General features: G+C 37.7%; 1 protein-coding gene across 7 annotated transcripts in view; it reads left to right on the forward strand.

Annotated features, from left to right (window-relative positions):
• Positions 1-25,724, forward strand: part of LOC100770406 (nucleolar protein 4) — a 340,437-nt gene that overhangs the window by 288,040 nt on the left and 26,673 nt on the right. For 2 of the 7 annotated variants that reach the window (XM_035440260.1, XM_035440257.1), the window contains one exon: positions 14,855-14,862. The exons of 4 other annotated variants lie outside the window; for them this stretch is intronic. In XM_035440260.1, coding sequence (XP_035296151.1) covers positions 14,855-14,862 — 8 coding nt within the window. Of the gene's footprint in view, positions 1-4,822; positions 4,831-14,854; positions 14,863-25,724 lie in introns of all 7 variants that reach the window. One more of the 7 variants, XM_035440261.1, reaches the window with a different exon arrangement.

The raw sequence follows: 25,724 nt of genomic DNA on the forward strand, positions 1-25,724 counted from the left end.
TATTTCATTTTTAAAGAATTAAGCTATGGAAATATCATTCATCACCTTTCATTTGTCAAATTTATTTGACAGTTTCAGCCGAGTACACAATGCTTAAAGCTCCATCTTTCCTTGCTTTCCTATGTTGTATGATAGACTTCTCCTGGGAGTAAGTGAACAAGTGTCTGCTCACCCCAATCAGGAACCAATGACATACCAAAGTATGTTACCACCAAAGTCCAGCTTGGTGAGCCAATGAGTTTTATTGGGGTCACTTGCAGAGCCTACCAGCAGCTCAACAGATCATACATGGTCCTTTCCAGGTGCTTCAAATGGCCTGAGCCCCTTCCAGGCAGTCTCTGTTTCTTCAGGACAGTTCTGCAGCTCTCTTCTTCCAGGAGACTCTCGGCAGTCATTAAAGCTTAAAAATCTTAGGGAAAGGGGGGCCTGGAGAGTCTCGGCAGTTTCAGGGACTTCTTGAAACTATTGAGTGTTCTTTGCATCCTGTCTTGAGGAGTTTCCCTGAAGTCTGGAATGTTTGAATATTGGAGGAAATTGTTACACAACACCCTAGCCCCTGATCCACTCCTGTAAGGTAAAACAATCATATATGTGCAATAAACGTATTTTATGGCAAAAAATCACACATAGACAATTCAGATTTGCCATTTATGTTTTAAAATTTGAGTTTGTCATTCACATTTCACAATAGTTGAGCGAAATAGTGTCAGTGGTATTTTGAACCAACTCTGTAGAGAAAAATATTTGACCACAAGTCTGTTGGTATTTTGTGAGAAAACTAACTGCATTGTTTGTGTACTGTCAGCACTAGATAGATAATGGCTAGACTTCAAATATGAATGAATTCCAATTTGTGTTTACAAACGACAACTTTTTACTGGCAGGTTTTTTTAAACTTTCTGCTTTTTTACTTATTTGAACTACTCTTTTTATGTATATTAAATTATCTGGCTCAGTAAGGAATGGCTAATGAAAACTACTTCTAAATCCATCCTAAAATGATTTATTTAGCAAATGTGCATTACTGTGTGATAGACAAGTTTAGCCAATGTAGAAAGGAGGGATGTTTCCCTAGAAGCCATTAACACGGCTTTTTCCTGACCTGACTCCATGTTTTATAATAGTGGATTTTTAATTCTGGAAAGTTATTAAGCAGTCATTGTAACTCTCACTTTGAAACTAGATAAGGCATCATTTTTCATCAATAAGTCCTTATTTTATTAAATATCAGTGAAGCACAGATGGTACACTGTGTGCATGAATTGCTGTGAGCCACCAAGATAGAGTACTGGGAACTCCTTCTGTCTACTTTGGGGAACCTCAAGGTGAGAGACTGTTAGAGCTAGTCCTTGGGAAAGGAGAGATTGTTGTCTTACAGGAAATCTTGCAGATGTATTCTTGACATGAGAAGCATTTCCAAACAATAGATGTCCTTGAATATCTAGAACAGCAGTTTCCAAAAGGAAACCTCAGTGTGTGTGTGTTTGTGTATGTTCATTTGTGTTACATGTGTGTACAATACACATACATGTGTGTGAAAGCAAGGGGCTAACATAAGATGTCTTCCTCAACTGCCCATCATATTTTTTGAGACAGGGACCCTCACGGAACCTGGAGCTCACCACTTGGCTAGAGTGGCTGGCTAGCAAGCCCTTGGGATCCACCTGTCTCTGGCTCTCCAGCACTGGGTACACAGATGTGTGCCACCACAGTTGGCATTTTTACATTGATGCTAGGGATCAAAGTTGGGTCTACATACTTGCATGGCAAGCACTCTATCAACTGAGCCATTTCTCCATCTCAGTTTGCTATGTTTGATAAGAAATGGTAGGACATGGAGTTGGATGCCAAGTAGATTGGCAGGATCTGGTGTAAAGCCGAATGCAAAGGAGTCAGAACTAGACTGACAACAGGTAGTTTATTAAAGGGATAGTACTGACACAAGGGCCAGTGACCAGGTTTACACTGGAGCCAGAGTGACCCACAGATGTCCGCTCAGCCAGGGGGGGGACAGAAAAAAGAGTGCTACTTGGGTGCCTCTCTGCTACTTAAACCCTTGGTAAGGCACTCTGACCATGCGTGGTCGTCGGTACCTGTGGGCAGCCCCAAGTAGGAATGGTTCACAGTGCCTCTAAACAGGATTACTCCCCACACTGGTGTGCTCTGTGAAACAGTGCATACACCAAGTGCCTGTCAGAGGGGAGTGGTTAAGAAAGTGACTTCCCTTGTCTACAGAGTTTCAGAAGCAGGTGTGTAAGAGGGTGCTTGTCTATAAAAGCTGAGTTCCTCCCACATTGTGGAGTTGCCTCATATGATGTGTTTTTCCAAGTTGTCTCTATATATTAATAAGATTTGGAATATATGCCTAAAATAATTATGGAAGTTCAATTGAAATAAATAATCTCATAAATCATGTTTGTTGTTGATGTTTCTACAATAAACACAAGTATTATTGAAATGCCATTTATTTATTACCACAGTCTAGCTCAGCTAATTCAGAATATTTCTAATAATTTGTGTCCACGTAGCTTCATGCAAATTACTATTCTACCTTAAAGATAGTTTGTATCAAAAAGCAGTTGTTACAGTTTTATTAAATTAATAAGATAATTTTTATTATTTTCAAAAAATGAAAGTGTGTTTCTGTTTGAAGTGTGTCATTACTTCACTCATTTTTCCTTACATAAATTATATAAAAATGAATCATTTCACTCATTTTCTTACACACAACAATCTATATGTGTCTAAATGTTAATGTAGCCATATTGTTCTGTCTGTCTGTCAACAACAGTGTAAGGCACAGAGGCACACATAAATCAAGTTGTTTTCTATGTTAGAAAGGTAGAACAATGGGAAAGGCAGCAACTTGGTTTATTTTGTGTGACCTTCCTGAATGCTTTGGGAAGCTGGACACATGCCCCAATTTCTGATTATTTTGTTTCTCTATCACTACCCTACTTAATTGCTTCATTTCCTGGTCTTATGAAGAATTCTCACATATTTAAATAGAAAGTTGTATTTTTAATTTTAGACTTGTCTTTAGTTTATGAAATCATCAATTGCAAGATGGCAGCTGGCATGCTACAGGATGAATAGGTGGACTGAATTCAGACAAAGCCAGAAAAACCTGGTTGACTTGTTTCTCCATGAACAAGGCAGTTTGTTAAAGTTATTTTAAAACAGCTATTTTTAGGCTTAGCAGATACATGATGAATCTGATGTATTTGGTTTGTGACAAATAAATTAATTTTTATGTTGTAATTTTTCATTCATTGTCCCATCCTTTCCCCTTAATTTATATACTTTACAAGCCATTAGTAATTGAGAAGGACCAATATTACATATATTGGGGAAACTGTACTGAAGTCACACATCTATTATGAAGTTAGGGGATATCAAAGATTAGGAAATTAGATAGCATTTTTCAGATAAAGGGATTTTATGATTCTTGACACCACATATAAAGTATGTACAATGAGACTCACAGCCTCAGGGAATACAGTTTATAGGCAGTCAATCTTAATTGGAGACTTGAATGAACATTGCTGGGGCTTTGAAGGAGCTGAAGAGTTAGCCTTAGTTAAAAATTAGCTTCCTTCTGTTTTCATTGACAGTCTTTGTATGTACTTTTATCTCATGGTTACTAGTCCTGCCCATGATTAGAGCATGAAGTAGCAACAAGCAACCATTTGAAAGTGGGTGTGTATTCTCAAGTCTATTTCAGTCAGTGTTCTTCGTAGTTGGATTACTTCTCTTTCATAAAGTGTGGGAAGGCTGGAGGTCTTTGAACAAAAGCTTTTCTGACTAGCGCATTATAAGTTTCTGAGGTTTCCTGAAGACAGCTTTTTCTTTTAAGACTTATTTATTATGTATATAGTGTTCTGTCTGCATGCATGCCTGTACTGAAGAGTGCACCAGATCTCATTGAAGACGGTTGTGAGCCACCATGTGGTTGCTGGGAACTGAACTCAAAACCTCTGGAAGAGCAGCCAGTGCTCTTAACCTCTGAGCCATCTCTCCAGTTGAAGTTTCTGAAGTTTCCAAGATCAGGAAGTTCATCTTTATGGTCCTCTCAGTGTCCTTTACCTTGTAAGCAATATTTTGAGGAAAACAGGACTTGACTTGGACAGTACAGTAACTCATACACTTTCACATGGGATCTGCATTAGCCTTCATTCACACTCTAGGAAGGAGACATAGAAAACCACCACTCAGTGTATTAGGCTTCTCTGGAAAGACATTTTCTACTCTCATTACCTGCAACTTCATCAGGAAATAAAGCCAGGCATAGGACATCAAGTCAGATTTCTCTTTAAGATCAACCAAGCTCCTGAATTATCTGTTGCTATTGTAAAATTTCATGGCTTTTGGCAGCTATAACCACATGGCAGGGCCTGGTACATTTCTCCTTCTCTAACTTTTGTGTTTCCTGACTCCTTTATGAAAATCTAAGCTAGGTGGTGGTGGTGCATGCCTTTAATGCCAGCACTTGGGAGGCAGAGGCAGGCAGATCTCTGTGAGTTCAAGACCAGCCTTGTCTACAAGAGCTAGTTTCAGGACAGCCTCCAAAGTTACACAAAAAAAACAGGAAAGGAAGGAAGGAAGGAAGGAAGGAAGGAAGGAAGGAAGGAAGGAAGGATGGAAGGAAGAGAAAGAAAAGAAAATCTAAGTGTCATTTAATATATAAAATAGTTCTGATATCCAGATAGAGAACAGAAAATCAAATATGAAAGTGGGCTGCAGCTAAATTAAAGCCTAAGTAGTAAATTATCTCAATGTGTGAGGAAAATCTTCATATGTTTAAGAAAAGAAAATCCTCAAGTAACTCAAGTAATAAGACATAAAAATTTTTCTCTAATTACATCTTTCTGTTGACTAATTAGTTATTTTGAAGAAGGTACAGCAGAAAAGAGGACAGAAAAGCTGCCTTCAGCTGGAGTATCTTTAGAAGGCAGAAGAGTAAGGTAGCCTGATTGAAGCCCTTAGAAAATAAATAGCGGAGCTGCAACTCAGGATGGCGAACATGTGTTTTCAGAAGAAGGGTCTCTTTTTACAAGTCATTTAAAGTATGACATTGTATATTACAGGGCTTAGAGGTGTTATTGATTTAAGAAACAAGAGCATTTTCTATATGAACCTTGACAAACTGAGTTTGATCCCCAGAACCTATGTGAAAAAGCTGGCTATGCTGGCACACAACTGTAATCCCGCAACACCTAAAGTGAAATGCATGGTAGATAAAGGAGAATCTATATATAGCTTGGGCCAGCTCACATGGAGTATGAAGCACAGCATCCAGGCACCTGCCTCAGCACTGTGGAAGAAAGACACAACTTCCTGAAATAATCCTCTGACTTCCACACAGGCAGCATGGCACATGCATACCTGTGGTGGGCTCTCTCTCTGTCTCAGTCTCTCTCTCTCTCTCTCTCTCTCTCTCTCTCTCTCTCTCTCTCTCTCTCTCTCTCTCTCCTCTCTCTCTCTCTCTCTCTCTCACACACACACACACACATCAGACATACCATGTGCACACGTAGACTGTATGGCACATGCTTCAGTCATTTAATAATGATAATAACATTAAAATAAACAAATGGTTACATATATAAATAAAAAACCAACTTGTTTTTTAATGAAAATTACCTCATGAAAAGGGTTAGCTTTCAGGTTACATTTTCCTTCCCTTGCCCTCTCTTTTTTCCTTCCTTCATTCCTCCCTTTTTTTTCTTTTCCCTACCTTTTCAGAGATTCATTGCTTATGTTACTGGAAACATAGTTTTCCTTTAAAAGGATAACAAAGGAGAGATTCAGTGCAGGAGATTCACTCCGCTTTTGATTTGGGGGTAATGTTCTGAAAAATGGAGAGCAGAATGCTTCATGAATTTCAGCTCAGCATGCAGGAATTTGAATATTACCATGAGTGCAGAACTACAAAGGCCACATTAGTTTAATTCAGTTGCTCCTTCATCCCATTATTTACTGCCTATAAAGCCAGTTCAGGTAGTCCAATGAGGCTCTCAAGTTATTCTTGAGACCCACCATGCTGTCTGTAAATTTTCTTAAGTTCGACCTTGAGTCAATTTCTAAAATGCAAAATCCTTTATTTACATGAAACTAACACTTAATGAATATTTATAGTCCAGTAGCCACATCTGTCAAACATTTCATATGCTCAGGTCCAGAGTCCAGACTTAAATTCTACAGTCCTCAATTTCAGTATCATTTTTAATGAACAGGGAAAAAAGCAGACCACAAAGAGGCAGAGAATCACACAGCATCATACTTACATTGAGAGTTCAAGTTTGTGTGCATGGATATTACAGTATTTGGGTTTATCCAACATAGAATAATATGCACGCTATTACTATTGTTATTCACAACTCAGAGTTGAAGAGGCAGAACAGAAGTGCCTCCTGGCTGTGTCTGGTTTCTCTTTTCCTGAATGACATTTGATGGATTGAAGGTGTTTGAATATGGAGCTTAAATAACTCTTCTATCAGCAGATCCACTTTCTTTCCAACTGTTTGCAGGCCCTACCTCACACCTGGCCTTTATTACATATTCCCTTCAAAGTGTATCTGCTGCAAGATTCACTCCCTGCATGAAGCATTGGAACACACAATGAAGTCCCCTTTCTACCCCACTGTATAGGAATAACTCTCAGCACAGTGTATGTTAGTACTTGACATGTGTTCAGCTGCACTGTAATGGCTTTCAGGTGTCACTCTGAATAGTGTGTGACTATATGAGTTCTATCATTTTGTGGGATTAAAACTGCCTTGCTTTTTTTTTTAACCACTGAGCCCCAAACACACCCAGTTTCATATTAGAATGAGGATAGACATTTAATAATAATTTATGTCAGCTAGATGCGGTTTAGCAAATAGTCACTCTTAGGGATGAAGAGACTTTCTACAAAGTACCCACTAACATTAAGATTTCCCAAGCCCAAGCATGGTAACATGTGTCAGTTAGTCGCCCATAGTGATGTAGTTTGAAATGCCAGGAGTCAACCTGGTAAATATCACTTAAGCACCTAATAGGGAAAAAAATCACAAACACCAAAGGTATGAGCATGAACCAGACAAGAATGCCATAACATTCAATTCTTGGCCACTTTTGCTATTCAGTGCTCTACAAGACAAAGAAGGCAGCTATTAGGTTTCTGACAAAGCAATTATAGGGAGGCTCAGATGCAGGGAGCTGACCTGACATTTGCCCCTGGATAGTTGTCATAGCAGCAGACTGAATATAGCAGTTTAATATTAGTGCTACTGCAGGCCTCAGGCCGTGGAGGATGTTCCACACCAAATGCAGTACATTAGAACATCAATATACAAGGATAAAGATGAAGACTCATGGCAGCCATCTTCATTCTTCAACTTTGATCAAATGCTTCAAATAATATTTCATAAATGATCTGCTTTTAAAGGCAATGATAATTTTGTGCCTTTGAAGGACTAGCAGCATGTATACTATGAGTAGACGTTATGTCTCCAAGGCATCCCTCCTTGGAGAGAACGTATCTTTGAACAAAACAGCTAAAAAAAAAATATTTGCATTCTTGAAATATATATGACCTTTTTACAGAATAATATATAATATGTCCATACACCATTTTTATTCACTTAGTTCTTTCAGAAATGTATGCATGTATCTATTTATATACTATATATGTGTATTCTGTATCTGAAAACCTTATACAAAGGTAGCTACTTAAGGTTATTTATAAAATATTCACACATATGCAAATGTATTAGGTACACATAAAGTAAAGGTATTATCAACATACTAAAGGTGGTTTATGTCCGTGAGTTGTATCTAATGTTGGACTGTGCATACAAAACAAATACTCACTTCTGTTTTTTTTTCTTTTTATTTGTATATTTTCTTTTTTTAATTTGAATTAGAAACAAGATTGTTTTATATGTCAATCCCAGTTCCCTCTCCATCCCCTCCTCCCCTACCACCCCCTACAAATATTCACTTCTAACTCCATTCAAGAGGGAAAATATTTACAAATTATCTTTGGGTTTTTATATGTGAAGACTAGAGGGAGAGTCAATGCAATCATTTATGTATTATCAAAATCATGTAAGTGTTACTAGCAAGAGACTAATATCTCTCTGATTTCTTTTCTGTCCTCCCACTCATAGTATAGACAAACTAACAAAAAGTGAACTTTCTTTAAAAATAAAAAGAAATGCTAGAAATCAAGAACATAACAGAGTCAAATCATTTAAAGTGAAAATTGAAAAGCATAGTTAGAAGGAAGATTAGCCATGGTAACTAATTTATGTCCCTTAATGCCACACTGGGTGGGTAGGTGAGGGGTCTTGTTCCTTCTTGAACATAGCAAATATACATGCAATCCATTAAGCTGTCACTACCGATAGGATTAAAAAGTGCATCTCCAGAGACACAAATGCAACTGGCATGGACAGGGCCAGATTGATCTCTCCATGTCCTGTGACGCAAGTGTGTGGTATCCTCACTGATAGGATCTTACTTTCAAGTTCTGAGGGCAACCAAGAGCAATGGCAATGGCTTGTATCATTTGGAGCCAGGAGTCTGTGAGACCTTAAAGGGACATAACCTGTACCTGGCCTGTGCTCTTGCTTGATAGCTTTTGGCTTCTGGGAGAGCTGCTGATGGAACCATGTTCAATTGGAAGACTTTGTATCTGTGCACAAACTGGCAGCATTCAGAACACTTGGTGCATACAAAAAAGAGCAAGTAAAAAACCATGAAATTGGGAGATAAAATTGATGGGTGGATATGTTGGGGTGGGGTTAGATCAAAACAATATAACCCTGTATGAAATGCTCAAATAGTAATTAAAAAAATAGGTAGTAAGGATTAGGCTCAGGTGGCAAAGCCCTGCCTAGGCAAGTGTGGTGTCCCTAAAATTCCAGTGCTCAGAAAGCAGATGTAGAATCTCAGACTAGACAGAGAAGTGAGTTCTGGGTTCAGTGACATGCCATTTCTCCATGAATAAGGTGGAAAGCAACTGACGCAAACTCATGAAGTCAGCCTCAGCCTCCACACACAGGAACAGCCAAACACACATCAGAAGGCAATAACAGAGACATGTGCTGTGATACAAAGCACCAAAGGTGCAGACTCTGTAGCGCAGTTCAGTTTTCCTTGTGTTTTCCATTAGTTTCCTTTATATTTTAAGATGTTCAGACTGTTTTTCTTGTTGTTTACAATGTTTACACAGCAACTTAGACTACTGCTATAAGACTTTCACAGAGAGCATTTAAAGCATCTTGAAGAGCAGATACCATAGTGCCTTAAACACCTGGGACTGGCTCAGCCTGGCTTCCCAGTTCAGGCCAGACTCCTGAGAAACACTGGAGTGTCCTCACTTGCAGCTCACTGCAATGGCCACACTGCAGTATTCATTTGCAAATGGTTCACAAAATGCAAGGGCATCGGGGTGGCAGTGGGGGATGAGTTGCGGCTTATTTGCATAAATTAGCCATGGAGGAATTAAAAATATTAATCACCTTAATGATTTGAGAACAAAAGTGAATAAAAAGGAAAAAGAAAACTGCTTATCAGCAAATCTGCTTCCTGCAGAATGCCTGGGTTGCAAGAAACAACCAATCCCAACAAAGGTAAATTCTGAAGACAAGACAAAGCTTAAGTCACGGACATGATTTCCACAGCTCCATTATCCTTCACCTCAATTTTAAGTGCCACTTTTAGATATTTGGTGATATTTGGACTTCAAGCTATCATTTGAAGCAGTTCATAAACTGCTAAAAAAGGACAATTTGAATATTTTCTGTAGACATTGACTGGAATGCATATCTAAAACTAGATACACATAATCCTAACAATGCCTAAATAATCTTCCACTTTAGGTCCATTTATACTATTTTATTTACTAAAGAAGCATACAAAAGGCTATTTTTAAATTTATTTATTTAAATTTTATTCCACTGGTATATTGTTTTATATTTAAATAAATCCTATTAAAATTGCAGGACTGGCATCCGTTTTTTTTTTTTATTATTTTTTTTCTTGATTATCTTGTTTTGTTGTGATTTTTGTATCTAGAATTCTGGGGCTAGAACTCAGGACCTCCTCTGTATGTCAGATATGAGTGAATGCTACCAATGTGTTACACCTTCCAGCTCTATTGTGCTTTTTACATTTTGTGTACTAATTTTGTAGTCACAAAATTAGCTTAAGCTTGAGCAAATCAGTGTATAAGGTCTGCTTTGGATAAGGATTTCCCTTAACCTACCCTAACTCCGTATAACAATGTTCCTGGCTCTACCAGAGTGGAAGGCTTGATCAAAGATGTTTCAGTGGTGAACAACTGGTCCCTGATAGAGAAAGGCCAGTCCCAATGCCTCTGATTTGAATATGTAATTTCAATGTATTTTAACAAAGATTCTGTGCAGGCCTTGTTTGGGGACAAAAAAGAAGTCAGGACTACAGCGGAGCCCTTAGTTCACTGAGTGCTTCATCAGGGAGGAAGAGAGTGAATGGGAGGAGATGATGGTAAGAAGGGAAGTGGGTGGGCTCATATAACAGTCTTTTCAGTGATGGGTTGTTCCAGAGTCTGGAATATGAAGGAGGGACCAAATAAAATTTTATTAATCAGAAAGAGGAGTGTAGAACCCCAAGAATCTGCTTATAGCATGAGCAGCTGTACTGAGCTGTAAGGATACAATGGGGTGACTTCAGCTATCTCCAGATAGAGTGTGGTTGTAATAGAAAAAAATTCCAAATTCTTTTTGAAGCCAATGGGATTTGCTTCAACATTCTGTACCTTAATGTTAGGACTATTTGTCATTCATACTGCTACCATTTACTATCATGTAAAGTGCACATTTTATTTACTTTTCAATGCCCAGCTTTATTCCCCACTAAACCAATCCTTTAAGGGCAAAGAGCTTTTGACAGTTTTTGTCATGGCTCTGAAGCTCTACCAAGAACATAGTGGAGCAAAATAAACATAGAGTGGCTAAAAAAACTATCAATTTAGTTTCTCTTTTCAATTAAATACTCCCTATCCCATTGGCTTCATTGTAAGGTTTGGAAATCTCATGGCCTTGGTGTTTCTCAGAGGGAAAGGCTGCTGCCTCTTCTTCCTCTTGTAGTGTGGGAACAAGAAGACACTGTGGTTGAGCCTCTCCATTAGGAGCAAGAACAGCATGTCTGTTTCTTAGATACTGAAGTCATAGAACTTTTTTCACCTTCCACAAAGCCACATCTTAGGGATTCTAGTTCACATGGTTGTTATACAGATTAAGCCAATGAGCAGGTCAGAGCAGTTCCTGATGTGACTAAGGCTTCTTAAACACTATCTGATAGCACTTCTCTTCCTCTGAGAACTGCAGGTTGTGCATATAACCTATGCTGGATTGGATATTTTCATCTATCCTTAGGTTCTCTGAATGCATAATATTGTCTGGGTTTCTTTTTTATTTTTAGCTTTCAATTACTTATATTTAATTAACTATGTATGTGCTACCTGAACCCATGCTATTACCTGAACCCATGCTAAGTGCAAGCTCACTGGAAGCAGATATTCCATCTGTATTATTTGCTGTATTTGCAGCCACAGTGTGTTACACAAGTGTGTATTCAATATATACTTTACTATGAGTTTTATTCCATTATCAGCATAATTTTCATTGATGTTAAAGTTAGTTCTTTATTTTGTACAACATGGAGCACCTTTGACTTAGTGTAAAGCTACACCTTTAGGCCTGTTAAATTTATCCAATGCAGCTACACTCTACTTGGCATTTTCTTTGGGCCACCAACCAGTTCACAAATAAAGTCACAGAGACTTACTATTAATTATGAATGCTCAGCCTTAACTTAGACTTGTGCCGCTAGCTCTTTTAACTTAATTTAGCCAGTTTCTATTCATCTACATTTTGCCTCTGGGCTTTTTATCTTTCTTTCATTCTATGTGTCCTGCTTTCCTGGTTTCTCCATGTGTAGCTAGCTGGCCCCTGGAATCTCCCCATTGTTTCCTTTTTATTCTTCCTTGACCCTAAATTCCTCCTCCTACTTATCATCTCAGCCTGGAAGTCTCACCAATACCTCCTCCCATGTTATTGGCCATTAAGCATTTTATTAGACCAGTCAGGTACCTTGGGCAGGCAGGTTAAAATAGCAACACATCTTTATATAATTAAACAAATGCAATACATCTTTACATACTTAAAGAAATGCAACACATACTTGCATAGTTAAACAAATATACATTACCCCTTTTGTCCAAATAAAAGGAAATGTTTTAGCTTTGATATAGTAAGGCTATATACAATAAGAACAATTATTAAGTAATAATTACCTTTACAGTATCCTGTCCATTTTCATTTGGCAAATTCATAGAAAATACTCCATTATCTATCCTATCTTGGTGAATTCAGAATTGTGTACCTAATTTACTTTTTACACTAACTTGTTTTGTCAACACAAAATTACCATTTTAGACCTCAAAACATTTTCTTAGATAAGCAATTTAAGCTTTTATGTTTCTCAACCTTATAAACTTTACATCTCTTATGCAAGTTTCTTTTTCAATTTAGTGCCAAGGAAATCTATAACTATGATTATCTTATCTTCAATTCCATCAGAGACCCAAGAAAGATATAATATTACCTTAGTAAACAGGAAATGCAAAACAAAGCAGCTTCCAAAATTATAGAAATGACTAAGACATGTGACTGCTTGAACAGTCACCAAAGTTTCCTCTGCAATGTTGGAACATCCATCTTTGGCCTATAGGCTTAGAATATCTGACAGACTTTTCTGAGTAGCAGGAATTTTGAAAGACTGTCCCAACTTTTCTTGGCAAAGTTTGGCAGTCTTCATATTTTGTGTCCTGTTTGTCCTGTTTGTACAGTATACTGTCAGCAGTCAAGGAAAAGACAGTTTCTTCCCCAAATGACTAGCTTTGCCACAGTGAAAGTGAACTCCATATGGTGTTTCATTGTTTCTAATTATCCTTTTATGAAGAAGATTGGTGCTGCCAGGAGCAGACGTGTCTCACTATCAGGAAAAACTTTGGGTTATTAAGCATCTTAAATACCATATTGTGTGGGTCTCTGAAGCATTTAAAGATCACCTATCTATCTAAAATATATTTCTCTATGACCTTGTAAATGTAACCTAATATGACTATAAGCTTGATTGTTATAGAAGCCTAATTACTAACCTTAATTTTTTAATTATCCTAAACAGTTTTTAATAACATCCTTCAAGGACAAGAACTTTATATTGCATTTTTAAATGAGCTGAATAGGTACAATACCTTAAATGAGTAGAAACATATATACAGTATATAAAAAATAACCTTAAATTTCTATCAATATACAAAAATACATAGCAATGTAAAATATTTGAGGTGAATTGTAGCCTTTTTATCATATATTCAAATAGCCCCACTAAATGATCACAAACATCCTACGTAATGATCAAAAATCATCCACCTCACTTCTTGGGAATGAGGGTAGTATGTTATCTAGACTGCCTCCTGTTATTTTGGGGAGACAGCACACCCAGGGGACCCTCAGAAAGTTGAAATAATAGTCAAGTCCTATGAGAACTAGCTATAACATTTGTTGTCCAGTCTGTGTGTAATGGGAAATTAAAAGGTTTATCTGAAGTCCTGGCTACAGGTTGTGAGTCTAGACCATCTCAGCAAGCAGCATTGTAGTTGTTCCAAATGCAGAACTCTGAGGAAAAGGTAACTGAAGCACTTTGAAAGGCAGGATCACCTGGGCCAACCATTTTCATTGATGTCTGGTCCCCTTGCTCTGTAAAACATGAATTTTCCAAGGTAACAAACATATCTGCATTAAAACAAATATGGACTGTGCATTGGACACAAGCTACCAAAGATGATTTTTTTTTTGTTTTATGTTTGAGCAGGGAAAAAAAATCATCTGGGAAACAGTTTGTTTGCACTGTATAACCAAAATTCTATAGGTGTCATATGACAGGATGGCATGTAATAAGTCATGAAGAGTCTGAAACCAACACTTATCTTGTCTCATCCAGTCTTAGGGCTGTTCTTTTGTCAAGGGATCAACATATATATCACCTGGTTTATAGTCTCTCAAGCTTTATTTCTTTGTAGTCAATATTTTCAGGGGTCTCCTCCAATCAAATCAGGTCACTATCAACCTTAAATGAATCCACAGCCTTTCGTTTCCTGTGGAAACAAAAATATAACCCCAAATGCAATACATTTTCTGAATTCCATTTTAAAGTTAAGACATCCCTAAAGTAACTAGGCTAGTTTAATTCAGCAATTCCTTTTACAATCCCATGTCTCCCAGCAGCTGTCATTCTCATTAGCATTCAAAAAACTCAAAAGTCAACAAAACACCATGCATGATCCAGATTCACTTTGTATTTCCCATCTTTACATGGGTGATTTTTTTTTATATTACTTCACTCTTTCTTTAAAGACTGAATTATTTTTAAACTACTTTTTCCTATGACTATCTATACCCACTTTCTTTACTTTCTTAAGTACTTACACACACTGTTACCTGTTTAAAGGTTTTTATTTCCCTGTTTGGACCTGTTTTTACTGTGCAACTGTATCGTTCTCTGACCATGTGAGCCTAACAGTAAACTGCGAAGTGGCAGTATGGCTCTACACTTTGTGGCTCTGACTGTTGGCTTCACCACCTCCTCAGGTCTGTTAGAGCTGAGCCTTAACCCTGCCGGCCTGGCTGAGAACTGCATTTAAGTGTTAGCTGTGTTTAATCAAGAGCTGTATTTAACTGCTTCATCTCTAGGAAGCTGGTGCTCACACTGTGGCAGGCATTTTGACTTAGCTTGTTATTTCTAGTTAGTATACCAGCTGCTCAAGTGCTCTGCTGCATCTCAGTGCCTCTTAAAGGAGCTGTATCTAGTTTTTGTTTGTTTGTTTGTTTGAGCTTTCTCAAGTCCTATGTGGAAATTTGGACCCCATGTTGGGTGCTATCTGTAGTTGGCATTTTCTTTGAGACACCAACCAGCTCATTATTAATTATGAATGCTTGGTCTTAACTTTGACTTGTCCCACTGGCTCTTTTAACTTAATTTAACTTGCTTCTATTCATCTACATTTAGCCTCTGGGCTTCTTACCTTCCTTACATTCTGTATGTCCTACTTTCCGGCTTTCTCCATGTCAGCCTGGCTGGCCCCTGGCATCTCCCTCTTGTTTTCTTTTCTTTCTTCCTTGAGCCCAAATTCCTTGTCCTACTTACTTTCCCTGTTCAGAAGTCTCACCTGTACCTCCTCCTTTGCTATTGGCCATTCAGTTTTTTATTAGATCAACCAAGTGCCTTAGGCAGGCAAGGTAAAATAGCAATGAATGTTTACACAATTAAGCAAATAAAACATATCTTTGCATAGTTAGACAAATATTCCAAAACACTGCACAGTGTGTCAGTGGGCTACGATTCAACTACTCAGTGTTAGACCCCCGGAAAACTCAGGTATCCGGGGTCCCAGGCCACGTTCGAGGTCACCCCAATCACCAGGCAGATTTGAGAGCTTGCTGCAAACTGCACGAGGCTTTATTGTAATTTAACGAGCTAACACCATGTTAGCTCGGGTCTTTCACCCACCCGCCATGGCAGATGACTAGAAAAGACCTCTCCTAGGGCCTCCCAAGAGATCTTATAGGACAGCGTAAGGGGAGTGTCTAGGGGTACGCACAGGTTCAGGATTGATGTGCCTCCCAGGCTTGGAGGGCTTGTCCTGTGTTGATTGGTCAACTGGTTGTTATGGTCCATAGGCCCTCCCAGGGTGGTTGCTATGCTCTCTATGTCATTGCTGTGCGCTTGTCCGTAAAGCACACCCAGAGTCATAAAGCATAGCGCCACCAGCTAACTTCTGATTGATTCCTTGTCACAAGGCAGGCATCTGACTTTCTAGTGTCTAGGACAAGGTCATAGAAGCACGTATTCAGCCCGTTATGGCTGCCAAAAGGGAAGCTGGTCCCTTCATCAAAAAGCTGAGGCAAGAGGATCATAAATTCAGGGCCTGCCTTGGCTGCAGAGTTAATGGTCAGCTTGGAAAACTTACTGAGATTCTTTCTCCAAATTTAAATCAAAATGCAAAAAAAAAAAAAAGAGGGCTGAGGATATAGCTCAGTTCTAGAGTTGTTGCCTAGCATGTGCAAAACTCTAGGTTCAATTACAATACTATAAAAATAATTTAGTGAGTGAAACCTTAAACTTCATCTTAAAACTATCATACTGTTGTGAAATGGTCACTCTTCCTCTCAACTTTGGTACTCTGTCTTCTCTTCTTTGCTTCAATGTTGCTTTCAAATACCACCAACTAGATAGTGCTCTATGAATTGATCTCTGTCTTGTTAATCTACATACCAAAGCACTTACGGATCAGACCTGCCTCCTGCTATTCAAGATCCACACTTCCATGACATCATTCTAGTTTTTAGTCTTTGGCTTTGCCATACCATTAGATGGGAGTCTTCCCAATGGTGATGTGGTCTGCCTTCCTGTCTTTGCTCTGCCCAGTGTGGAAAGTCACTGTGATCCACCTTTACAAGGTTCTCCTATGGAGAATGTGAGGTGGATCTGTCACAGTGATAGTTGTTCATCCCTTTTAGCCAGTGTTAGAATGTGAGTTTTTCACATATATGTAGAGTGCCTAGGTCAGTCCCACCCAGGCTCCCTGGTTGTTGGTTCAGTCTCTTTGAGGGTCTTCCAACAATAGGAGGGCACAGGGGCTGTCTGTGAATCTTTTATAGATTTTTGGGACAGTGTTCTTTATACTGAGTCACCTTGCCCAGTCTTAATACATGGGGAGGTGCTTAGTCTTACTCCTGCCTGATATACCATGTTATGTTGATAACCATGGAGGACTGCCCCTTTCTAATAGAAATGGAGGAAGAGTGGATGGGTAGGCAAAGGAGATGTGGGGAAAGGAGGGACTGAAAGAAGAGAAGGGAGGGAAAATATGTCTGATATCTAAAATAAATGAATAAATAAAATTTTTAAAAAAGAAAGTCAGTTTGTAAACCTCAGGGACTTACATTATTGATGTGATATGCAATGCAATCTTTGAGGCTTTTTTTTAAATTTTAGATTACCTTTTTTCTACCATACACAGAGTTTTCAGGTAGAGCATGCAACCTGAAATGTAAAAAAAAAAAAAAAAAAAATCATTTCAAATGTCACAAATCTCAAAATAAGGGGATATACTAATGCTTCTATCCAATTATGAACAAATTATGTTATGAAGTTCCTTCTACTTACATAAACTAGTGCAGGAGTCAGTTTTAAGTGATTGATATCTTTGGACATGGAAATTTAAATCTCGTGTTTGCCTGTGCCTCTTCATAAAATGTTAACTATATATGATAAATGCCTTCAATACACTGAGAAAAATCAATATCCAGCCAATTGTGTTCTAGAAGAGAAATACAGAAAAGAAAAGTGAAAATACAACTTTGTGGCAAACCTGGAGAACAGCCTTTCCAGACTGGGCTAAGTAATCTCCAGGACAGTGGAGTTAAGGAAAGCTATCTAATGGATGTCACACCTAGTAGGCTTGACCATGCAGAAAAGTATCCCAGGGGTTATATTTGCATTAGAATTTAAGAGGTTTTCACAATACTTTACAAGGCAAATAACACTGCCCTACCACCAAAAAATGATATCTAAGGAACAAAAACTTATAATAAACATGACTGTAATGCTTGCTGGATGACTTGTCACTTTAAAAAAATAGATATTCTAAGACCTTAAAAGACAAGAGATACATGTTCTAAATGAATAACTGAGGCACTATTCACAAGGGGACCATGTGCGTAGGTATGGCTGAATTACAGAGTCAGGTAGAGGTGGTAGAGCTAGCAGAGCTATCAAGTGAGAGGACAATACCACAAAACCACCAGTGCAACAGAAAGGAACTGAAGCCTTGGGAGTGTCTATCAGACAGAATCCAGACTAGTCACTGGAGGAGCACAGCCACTGCCAGCCCATGCAGAGCTTGTCTATGGAGGACAGCAGTAAATACTATCTGAGGCACACATACACTGATCGCCCTACTCTTTTCAGTACTTACAATGGTGTTACATCAGCAAGTACAGAGCGAGTATATGGAGCTGATTAGGTTCATGGTTAGTATGTGCCTGGAAATCAAAATCAGGGAGTTTATCTGGATGACACATATTAATGCAGAGCAAGGTAAAAATAAAAAGGATCCAAAACATTATGTTGCAAAGAAATATTCAGAGTTCTTTGTATATGAAGGTTTTCTATCTGCTGTAGAATATATATTTCTTTGTAGTTTGGACATATGAAGTCATGTGTGTACACATGTGTGAAGACATATACATGTGAAAACACACTGATGTGCATGCATCTTTTATGACTTCAAAAATCTCTTATCATTCCTTGTTTGGTTTTTTTGATTCATGTTCAATTCTTAGAAATGAATTTCCTCTTGGACACGAATTTCCAATTGCTTTGTCACTTTCTCCAATTTTATTTTATTATTAGATGTTCTCTCTGCCTGAAATAACTTCTGTACCATACATATTTCATTTCTTCCCCCATATTCACATAGATCTCATGAGTGTAGGAAGCTGGTCTGTTTTATCTGTTGATTGATAGGCACACAGCATGTAGTTAAGTGCTTAGCCTAGTAACTGGAAGGCATTCACAGAACATTGTTTAAAGTTTTCACTTACAAATAAAATAGATCATCCAAAATACCCTGGACTGTAGATAGGAGATTTTAAATGATGTTATTGGATAGGACATTGGACTCTAGAACAAAAGACCAGACAGAGATGGAGGTATCATTAGTCAAGTGAAAGAATTCAGAAAACAGAACAAATTATGCCTAGAAAATAGAAAGAGTGAAAAGACAAGTGTAACTTAGACATACTGTCTGGTAAGATATTCATAGGGTCTTCATATAGCTATATCCTGCAGGTATTTCAAAATGGAGGTCTGGGAAATTTTCATGGATTTAGATTTAGAGATCCTTGCTGAAAATCAGTTGATGCTAGAAAATGAACAGATGCACCTTTGCAAGGGGATTGCAGAGAATGGAAACTTCTAGAAAATCAAAATGGAAGGAAAAGAGTTCCTTATCATTCCCAGTAAAATAGAGTATATAATCCAGAATCTTAAGGAAGAGGAGAACTGCTGCTTTCCAAATTCAACTAATTTATGAAGATTTATTATTTATATATGTATATATATAAATTATAACAAAATATTCCTTAATTTAATGGAAATAAAACTAATAATTGTGCATCTTACATATAAAGAAATATGGTAATTGTAACATTTATGTTCTAATTATAATATTAAAACTTTAACATACTACATTTATAGCCAGTGTGCTAAGTCACACACTTCACATAACCTGTAAGTAAACAGATGAAACAATATTATTAAAGTAGTAACATTAGCAAAGTGCAAAGGTCTTAATGTCTACCTAATACACACTCAGGCTTAAATAGTGGGCTTTAAATTCATCACTAGATTATTTATTTTTAGAACGTTCTGTGGCTTCTCATGCATGTTCCTTTTAAAATTCAATTTCACATTAGTATAAAAATCATTATCCTTCAATGATTCAGGCTTTGCTGTGTTGATGGTTTTCTAATTACCTTAGTTTGACTGCTTCATAATTAATGTATTCAAAGTACCCAAAATGGATGGGTGATTTTTACATCTAGTTTAAATTATAATAATCTATGAGCTTTCTTTCTAATTGTAGAAATTAAGATCTCAGTTACATGGGTCTTTCAAGATAGGCAATCCCCCATGGAAGTATGTTTACCATGTGAACATCATGTTCATCTAAACCAGCTCTGAAGCATCCATTCTGTAGAGTGACATTAGGAGGGATTGTGTTCCATTCTGCTTATTCAACCATGCTGGCACACCTGTCTCTAATTTAGAACTTCACAGCATCAGAGCTCAAATAACTTCATTAGTCAGGATCTCCTACCTCTTCAGGAAAAACAAAAGATGAAAAGATTCATATTTTCTGTCATCTCTGGGTTTTGTATTTTTCTGACATCTGATCCCTGAATGAGTTTTTCTTGTTAGTAGGAAGAATTCTCAGTGTCATTCTAAGTGACTGCTATGAAAAAAATGTCATACCTGAAAGACACCATTTCCTCCTATTCCATCTCTCTGGCAGATAAAATAATGACTTCACAGGTATTTTGAGGCTTTCATACTATAGATTCTAATAAAGAAAGAAAAGATACTGTACGAATAGGATAAATCACCTCTTGTCCCTAAAACCTGGGGAAGATTAATTTTAAAAATACTCACTGTTGCCAAAAGATTTCTCTGTGATGAGAAATTCTGCATGTGACACACAAACTAGTGGCTAAATGACTTGAAGTCCTTTTTGGAATCTCAAAGGAATTGTCTTTAAAATCTCAACTTTTACCAAAATAAAAAGCACTGACCTATGGAAAAAGATTTGTTAATTTAAGTGCAGGAACTTTTGATCAATAGCTAATGAGCAAATTGTAACATGAAAACTGCTAACAATTAAAGTTCGTGTGCATCACATGCAGAGGAGACTCTTACCTGTTGGTGACTGTGCACTCTGTTAGTTTCTTCTTGACAGCTGGGCATCCACTATAAATTGACTGAGTTTTGTGTTAATGTATTTATTTTTTTATTTTTGAAGTCAATTAGTCTTAAACCTTTCCTACACACACACACACACACACACACACACACACACACACACACACACACACACACTTCAAAAATCATTTCTATTATCTTGGACTTTTAGTTCTTGTTTTGCATATCTTCTACAAGCATATCATTTATATAAGAAGCAAAATAATTTCTTAACTGCCTGATCTACAAGTTAGGCAGTATACAATTTTAATAAGCATACAAAGTAACAGATTTCCATATGGTATTTTCATGCATGTTTAGTTTGGGTGAATATCCTCCTCCTTCTCCCCATCTCCTTAACCCTTCCCTAGTTACACTATTCTCTCTTCAGTACTTCTTTTTCTATGTTCATGGAGGTTAATATCTAGAATATGTAAAGAAGTGAAAAAGCTAAAATACAAAAATCCCATTCAACATATTGGCTAATAAACTAAAATAGTTTAAATAAAACGAAATACAATGGCTGATAAATAACTTTGAAAGTGTTCATCATCCTTAGGCATTAAGGAAAAGAAAATTAAAACCTCTTTGATATTCCATTCCAACCAGTCAGAATGGCTATCATCAAGGAATCCTTATTTTTATTTCATTTGGGAAATAATAATTATAAACATTCAACATGTACAATTTGATGTTTTATATCCCTTCATAGTGCAAAATGATTAAATCAAGTGAATGGGCAGAGCCATTGCCTCACTTCCCTATCATTTATTATGATGAGGTGCTTAAAATTTGGTTACTTTGAAGTATAAAACAAATTGACTATCATCACCCTGATTCAAAAATATATCTCAAACTTGAAATGTTGCACTCTTTGATTGACAGCTTCCTATTCCTTTCTTTCCCATCCCTCAGATAACTCCATGCTACCTCCATTCTCTTAATGCAGCTTTGTTAGTCTCTACTTATACAAGGGATAAAACCATGTTGCTCATGAAATCATATATGTTGGCATATTAAATAACTCTACAGAGAACATGTCAGACAAAAAACCCAAAGGGTTTTGTGAATCTCTGGATGTAGCTATCCTTCTAAGAGTTAGGTTTTTTAGATCAGAAATAAATACAATCAAAACTTATCATCACATGATGGGGAATTCATCCAAATGTGACTTTTGGTAGTGTCTGTCTGTGTTGCTTGGGGAGAATGTTTTCAATCTTTGCATCTTAACAATTTATAGAGCTCAAGTGGAGGAAAGAATATGGAACCCTTCTAAGTGCATGCAAGAAATCAATTTGAGTGTTGGCTTATCCCAACCAGTGTGAAAGCCTCTAAGCATGTGCTTTCTTGACATCATCAAAGACCTGCTCCCATCATCCCACATAATATGTTTAGGCACTGGCAGGGCAGATGGCTTTTTGTTGGTTGAAGGGCATTTTCAGTAGTGCTCTGGCTCTCTGTTAAACTCCCTGGAAATGCTTAGCAATGTACTTATTTCTGGAAAGCTCTCAAATGGGAGAAGAGAAGCTTTTAGAAAGGAGAGGTATTTCCGGTGGTTTGGACATGGACTGAATTGTAATTGCCAGCCCCATTTGTACTCAGAAAGCAAGGGAGGAATTTAAAAATATGGATCTTAAGTAAAAATGTTCTACCATATAAACTGCAAAGAACATGAAGGGACACTAAAAATCTACAATAAGCTTACAGAAAATTGGGGCAAATTGAAACCTGCATTTTGTCTACATGTTTACTGTTCTATAGCAAAAAGATCCTTTGTAGCTTAATCCAAGGTTCTTCACATTGAAAAGATGAATCAACAAGGACTTGCTCTTTACACACCTCATGTTGTTCTAAAAATATGATTCCATGTTCTAGGGAAGTGTTTTGCAAATTTCATGGGGCTGTTAAAAAAAAGGTGACAAGCAAACACTTCTTGGGCTTGACTGATACTGACTCCACCCACAGTCTAGCTGGATGTAATCTGCTTGTCTTTATAGACAAAGTTGTCATAGCAATAAAGAATGTTTGGTAGATATGGATGTCATAAAATCTAAAATTAAAAATCTGTAATGTCTTGAGAGAGGAAGTTAATCTAATGTTACCTTTTCAAGGCCATATTTATTTTTAAAATTCCTATTGTTGGATCCTTACAAGGAAGCAATTAACTCTCAGTTAAAGAGAGAACTTGCTTGTGGAAGGTATTAAGCAGAAATAACTTACATGTCTGATGGGATAAGGACTCCATCCATATGGGTAATCAAGGAACCAGAAAACAACCCCAGACCTCAGTGTAACTCTGGCCACTTTCTGAGGGTGGAACACAAAGGAGTTCAATGGACATATGACAGCTCAAAGTAAAGTCCCTTCCCCAATCCACCTTAGTCTTGCCATCCTTGGAAAAGCAAATGCCCATCCTCTGAGAAGCCCATTTGCACATGAAATGCAAGTGTAGGGTAGGGGGAGTGTTACGATAAATCTTTCTGCCGGAGCCCCACCGCCATGTGGGCAGTCTCGGCCAGCCACCTGAGTTCTGCCCACCACGTGGATGGACAAAATCATACAGAGATGTATTGGGTACAAAGCTGCTTGGCCAATGACTAGGACTTCTCATCTGCTAGCTCATTCTTAATTATCATAAAACTATATATGTTATAAGACTTATCTTATCGGACGCCTTATTGGCGTCCCTCCTTGTCTGTGGCTCACATCCTGCCGCTGGAGGAGGTAAATGGGAAAAGGGGTCCACTTCCTGTTTCCTCGCTTAGATATGAGTCTCCTTGCTATGTCACTTCCTGCCTGGATCAACACTTATCTACTACATTTCCCAGAATCCTCTTTGACTTCTAGTCCAGTCTAACTTGCTGTCTCATTGGCCAAATAGTATTTTATTTAACAATCAATAAGATAAACATACATAGTACATTCCCCATCGTCTCCTCTTTTCTGTCTAAATAAAAAGAAAGATAACTTATCTTTTATAATAACTGGAGAAAACTATAACCATAACTATCTGTCTTCAACTCTATCAAAGACCACAGAAGGATATTATATATAAACTCTAGAATTGACAGGACATCTCGTACCTGGACAGTCACCCAAAGTTCCTCTGTAATGTTGGGGCATCCATCTTCAGCCCATAGGCCATAGTGTGTCTAGCACACTTCTCCATTTTAACAGGAACCCTTAAGTGCTGTCTTGTTTTGTAAGTTCAGCAGTTACTTGTCCTGCATGTCCAGTTTATACAGCAAAAAACAGTCCAGGCAAGAACAGTTTCTTACCCAAATGGCTAATCTTGCCATGTTGAAAGCAAACTCCATAACGAGTTTCCTCGATGCCTAACCTCCTTTCTGACATAATTGGTGTGCCAGGAGTAGTTGTGTCTCACTGCCAAGAAAAACCCTAAACCATTGAGATGCCATATTTCTGTAGGTCTTTGAAAGGTTTGAAGAATACCTAACCATCTCAAATACATCTCTGTAAATCTAGAAAACCTAATTATAAGTTCTGACTATTATAGTTAAAAGATCTGTATAAACACAATACCTAAACAAGAGGAGACATTTACATATCACAAAATTGACCTTAAAGTTGTATCAATAAATGAAAATCTATACCAATACAAAGTATTCATTCCTATATCATGTTCCCCTTTTCTTTCTTTAAAAAGAGATTAACTATGCTCATTATCATTTATAACTAACCCCATTTAAATGAAAACAAGCATTTATAAACAATATTTGGGGATTTGGGCGTCATTCCTTCTAAACTGCTTCCTGCTGATTGGGGGCGATGTTCATATACTATGGGGATCATGATAAAACATAGAAACCTGACCAAGTCTTTGTTTTTGTAGTCTGTAAGGATGTATCATCTCAGCTTCAGGGGGTCTTGCTTGATCAAACCATATTAGTCTGGAAGGAATCCACAGCTTTTCATTTTATGTGGAAATACAAGCAAAACCTTTATTTCTAAGTACCCTGTCCTTAGACTTAAATTTTGAAGTCAAAGCATTTTTAAAATTTATAAGTTGGATTAATTTATCAGCATTTATAATCAAATGTATTTTAGCAGCAGTAAGTCTTTCCTTGGCAATCAAACAATTTAAAGACAACAATATGGCATATAGTATCCAGATTCTCTGTGTATTTTTCATCTTTATGTGGCTTTTTTATTACTTTATTTTTACTTTCTTTTGTTTTCATTTTTCCCGGAGACAGGGTTTTTCTGTGGAAATCTGCCTGCCTCTGCTTCCTTCAGCAAATCCTACCGGCATGTGCTACCACAACCGACTACTCTATTTCCTCTTGTTATTTTTTCTCTCACAAGCCTACATATATTTTTAAATGCACTGTAAACCTTTAGAGGTTTATCTTCATCTGTCTTTATCATCTCGGGAGTGACGAGTACAACGCCCAAGAACACCACAACAGCTCGAGCATATAGAAGCTGCTCCAATACTGCTCAGTGGCCCAACAGGGCAGGCTGTGGTGGCAGGTTTCCCTCTTTCTCTGGGAATCTTGGGGCATGGGGTCTGACATTCCTGCCAGAGCTTTGGGTACTGACTTCAATCAAATTGAGGATTTCAAGCGAGATCTTCAATCAATCGAATCCCCTCTAACATGGACTGGATACAATCCATTCAAGACTTTCACTATAATAACATTTTCTTTCTATAGGACCCCACAAGGCTATCATCATTCAATTTCAGCAGGAAGTAACTTGGAGGATGCTACGCCCCCTTTCCCCACTGTTGTCACTTAGGATAGTGTATATACCAGTTAGGAATAGCTTCCTATTGTTTATGGTTGGGACTGGAAGGTGGTGTTCAGGCTAGGACACCTCTTTCATGTGACTTTAGGGTTTACTTAAAATAGATAGTTAGGATGTGACATCAGCACATTGTGGTATCTTCTTATATTTCACCTTTATGATTGTTAATTTTGGATACTTTACACTGTTAAGTTTTAATCCTCTTTTAGACTAAAAAGGGAACTGTAGAGGAACATGTAGCCATGCCTGCTTAGGGGCTGGCTACAGGTATGCCTGATCACGCCTGTAAGGGCGTGGTCATGGTGACGTAGAGCTTCAGTTGGCTGTGTTTTGCT

The sequence above is a fragment of the Cricetulus griseus genome, chromosome 2, assembly GCF_003668045.3.
Source record: "Cricetulus griseus strain 17A/GY chromosome 2, alternate assembly CriGri-PICRH-1.0, whole genome shotgun sequence".
Classification (NCBI taxonomy): Eukaryota; Metazoa; Chordata; class Mammalia; order Rodentia; family Cricetidae; genus Cricetulus; species Cricetulus griseus.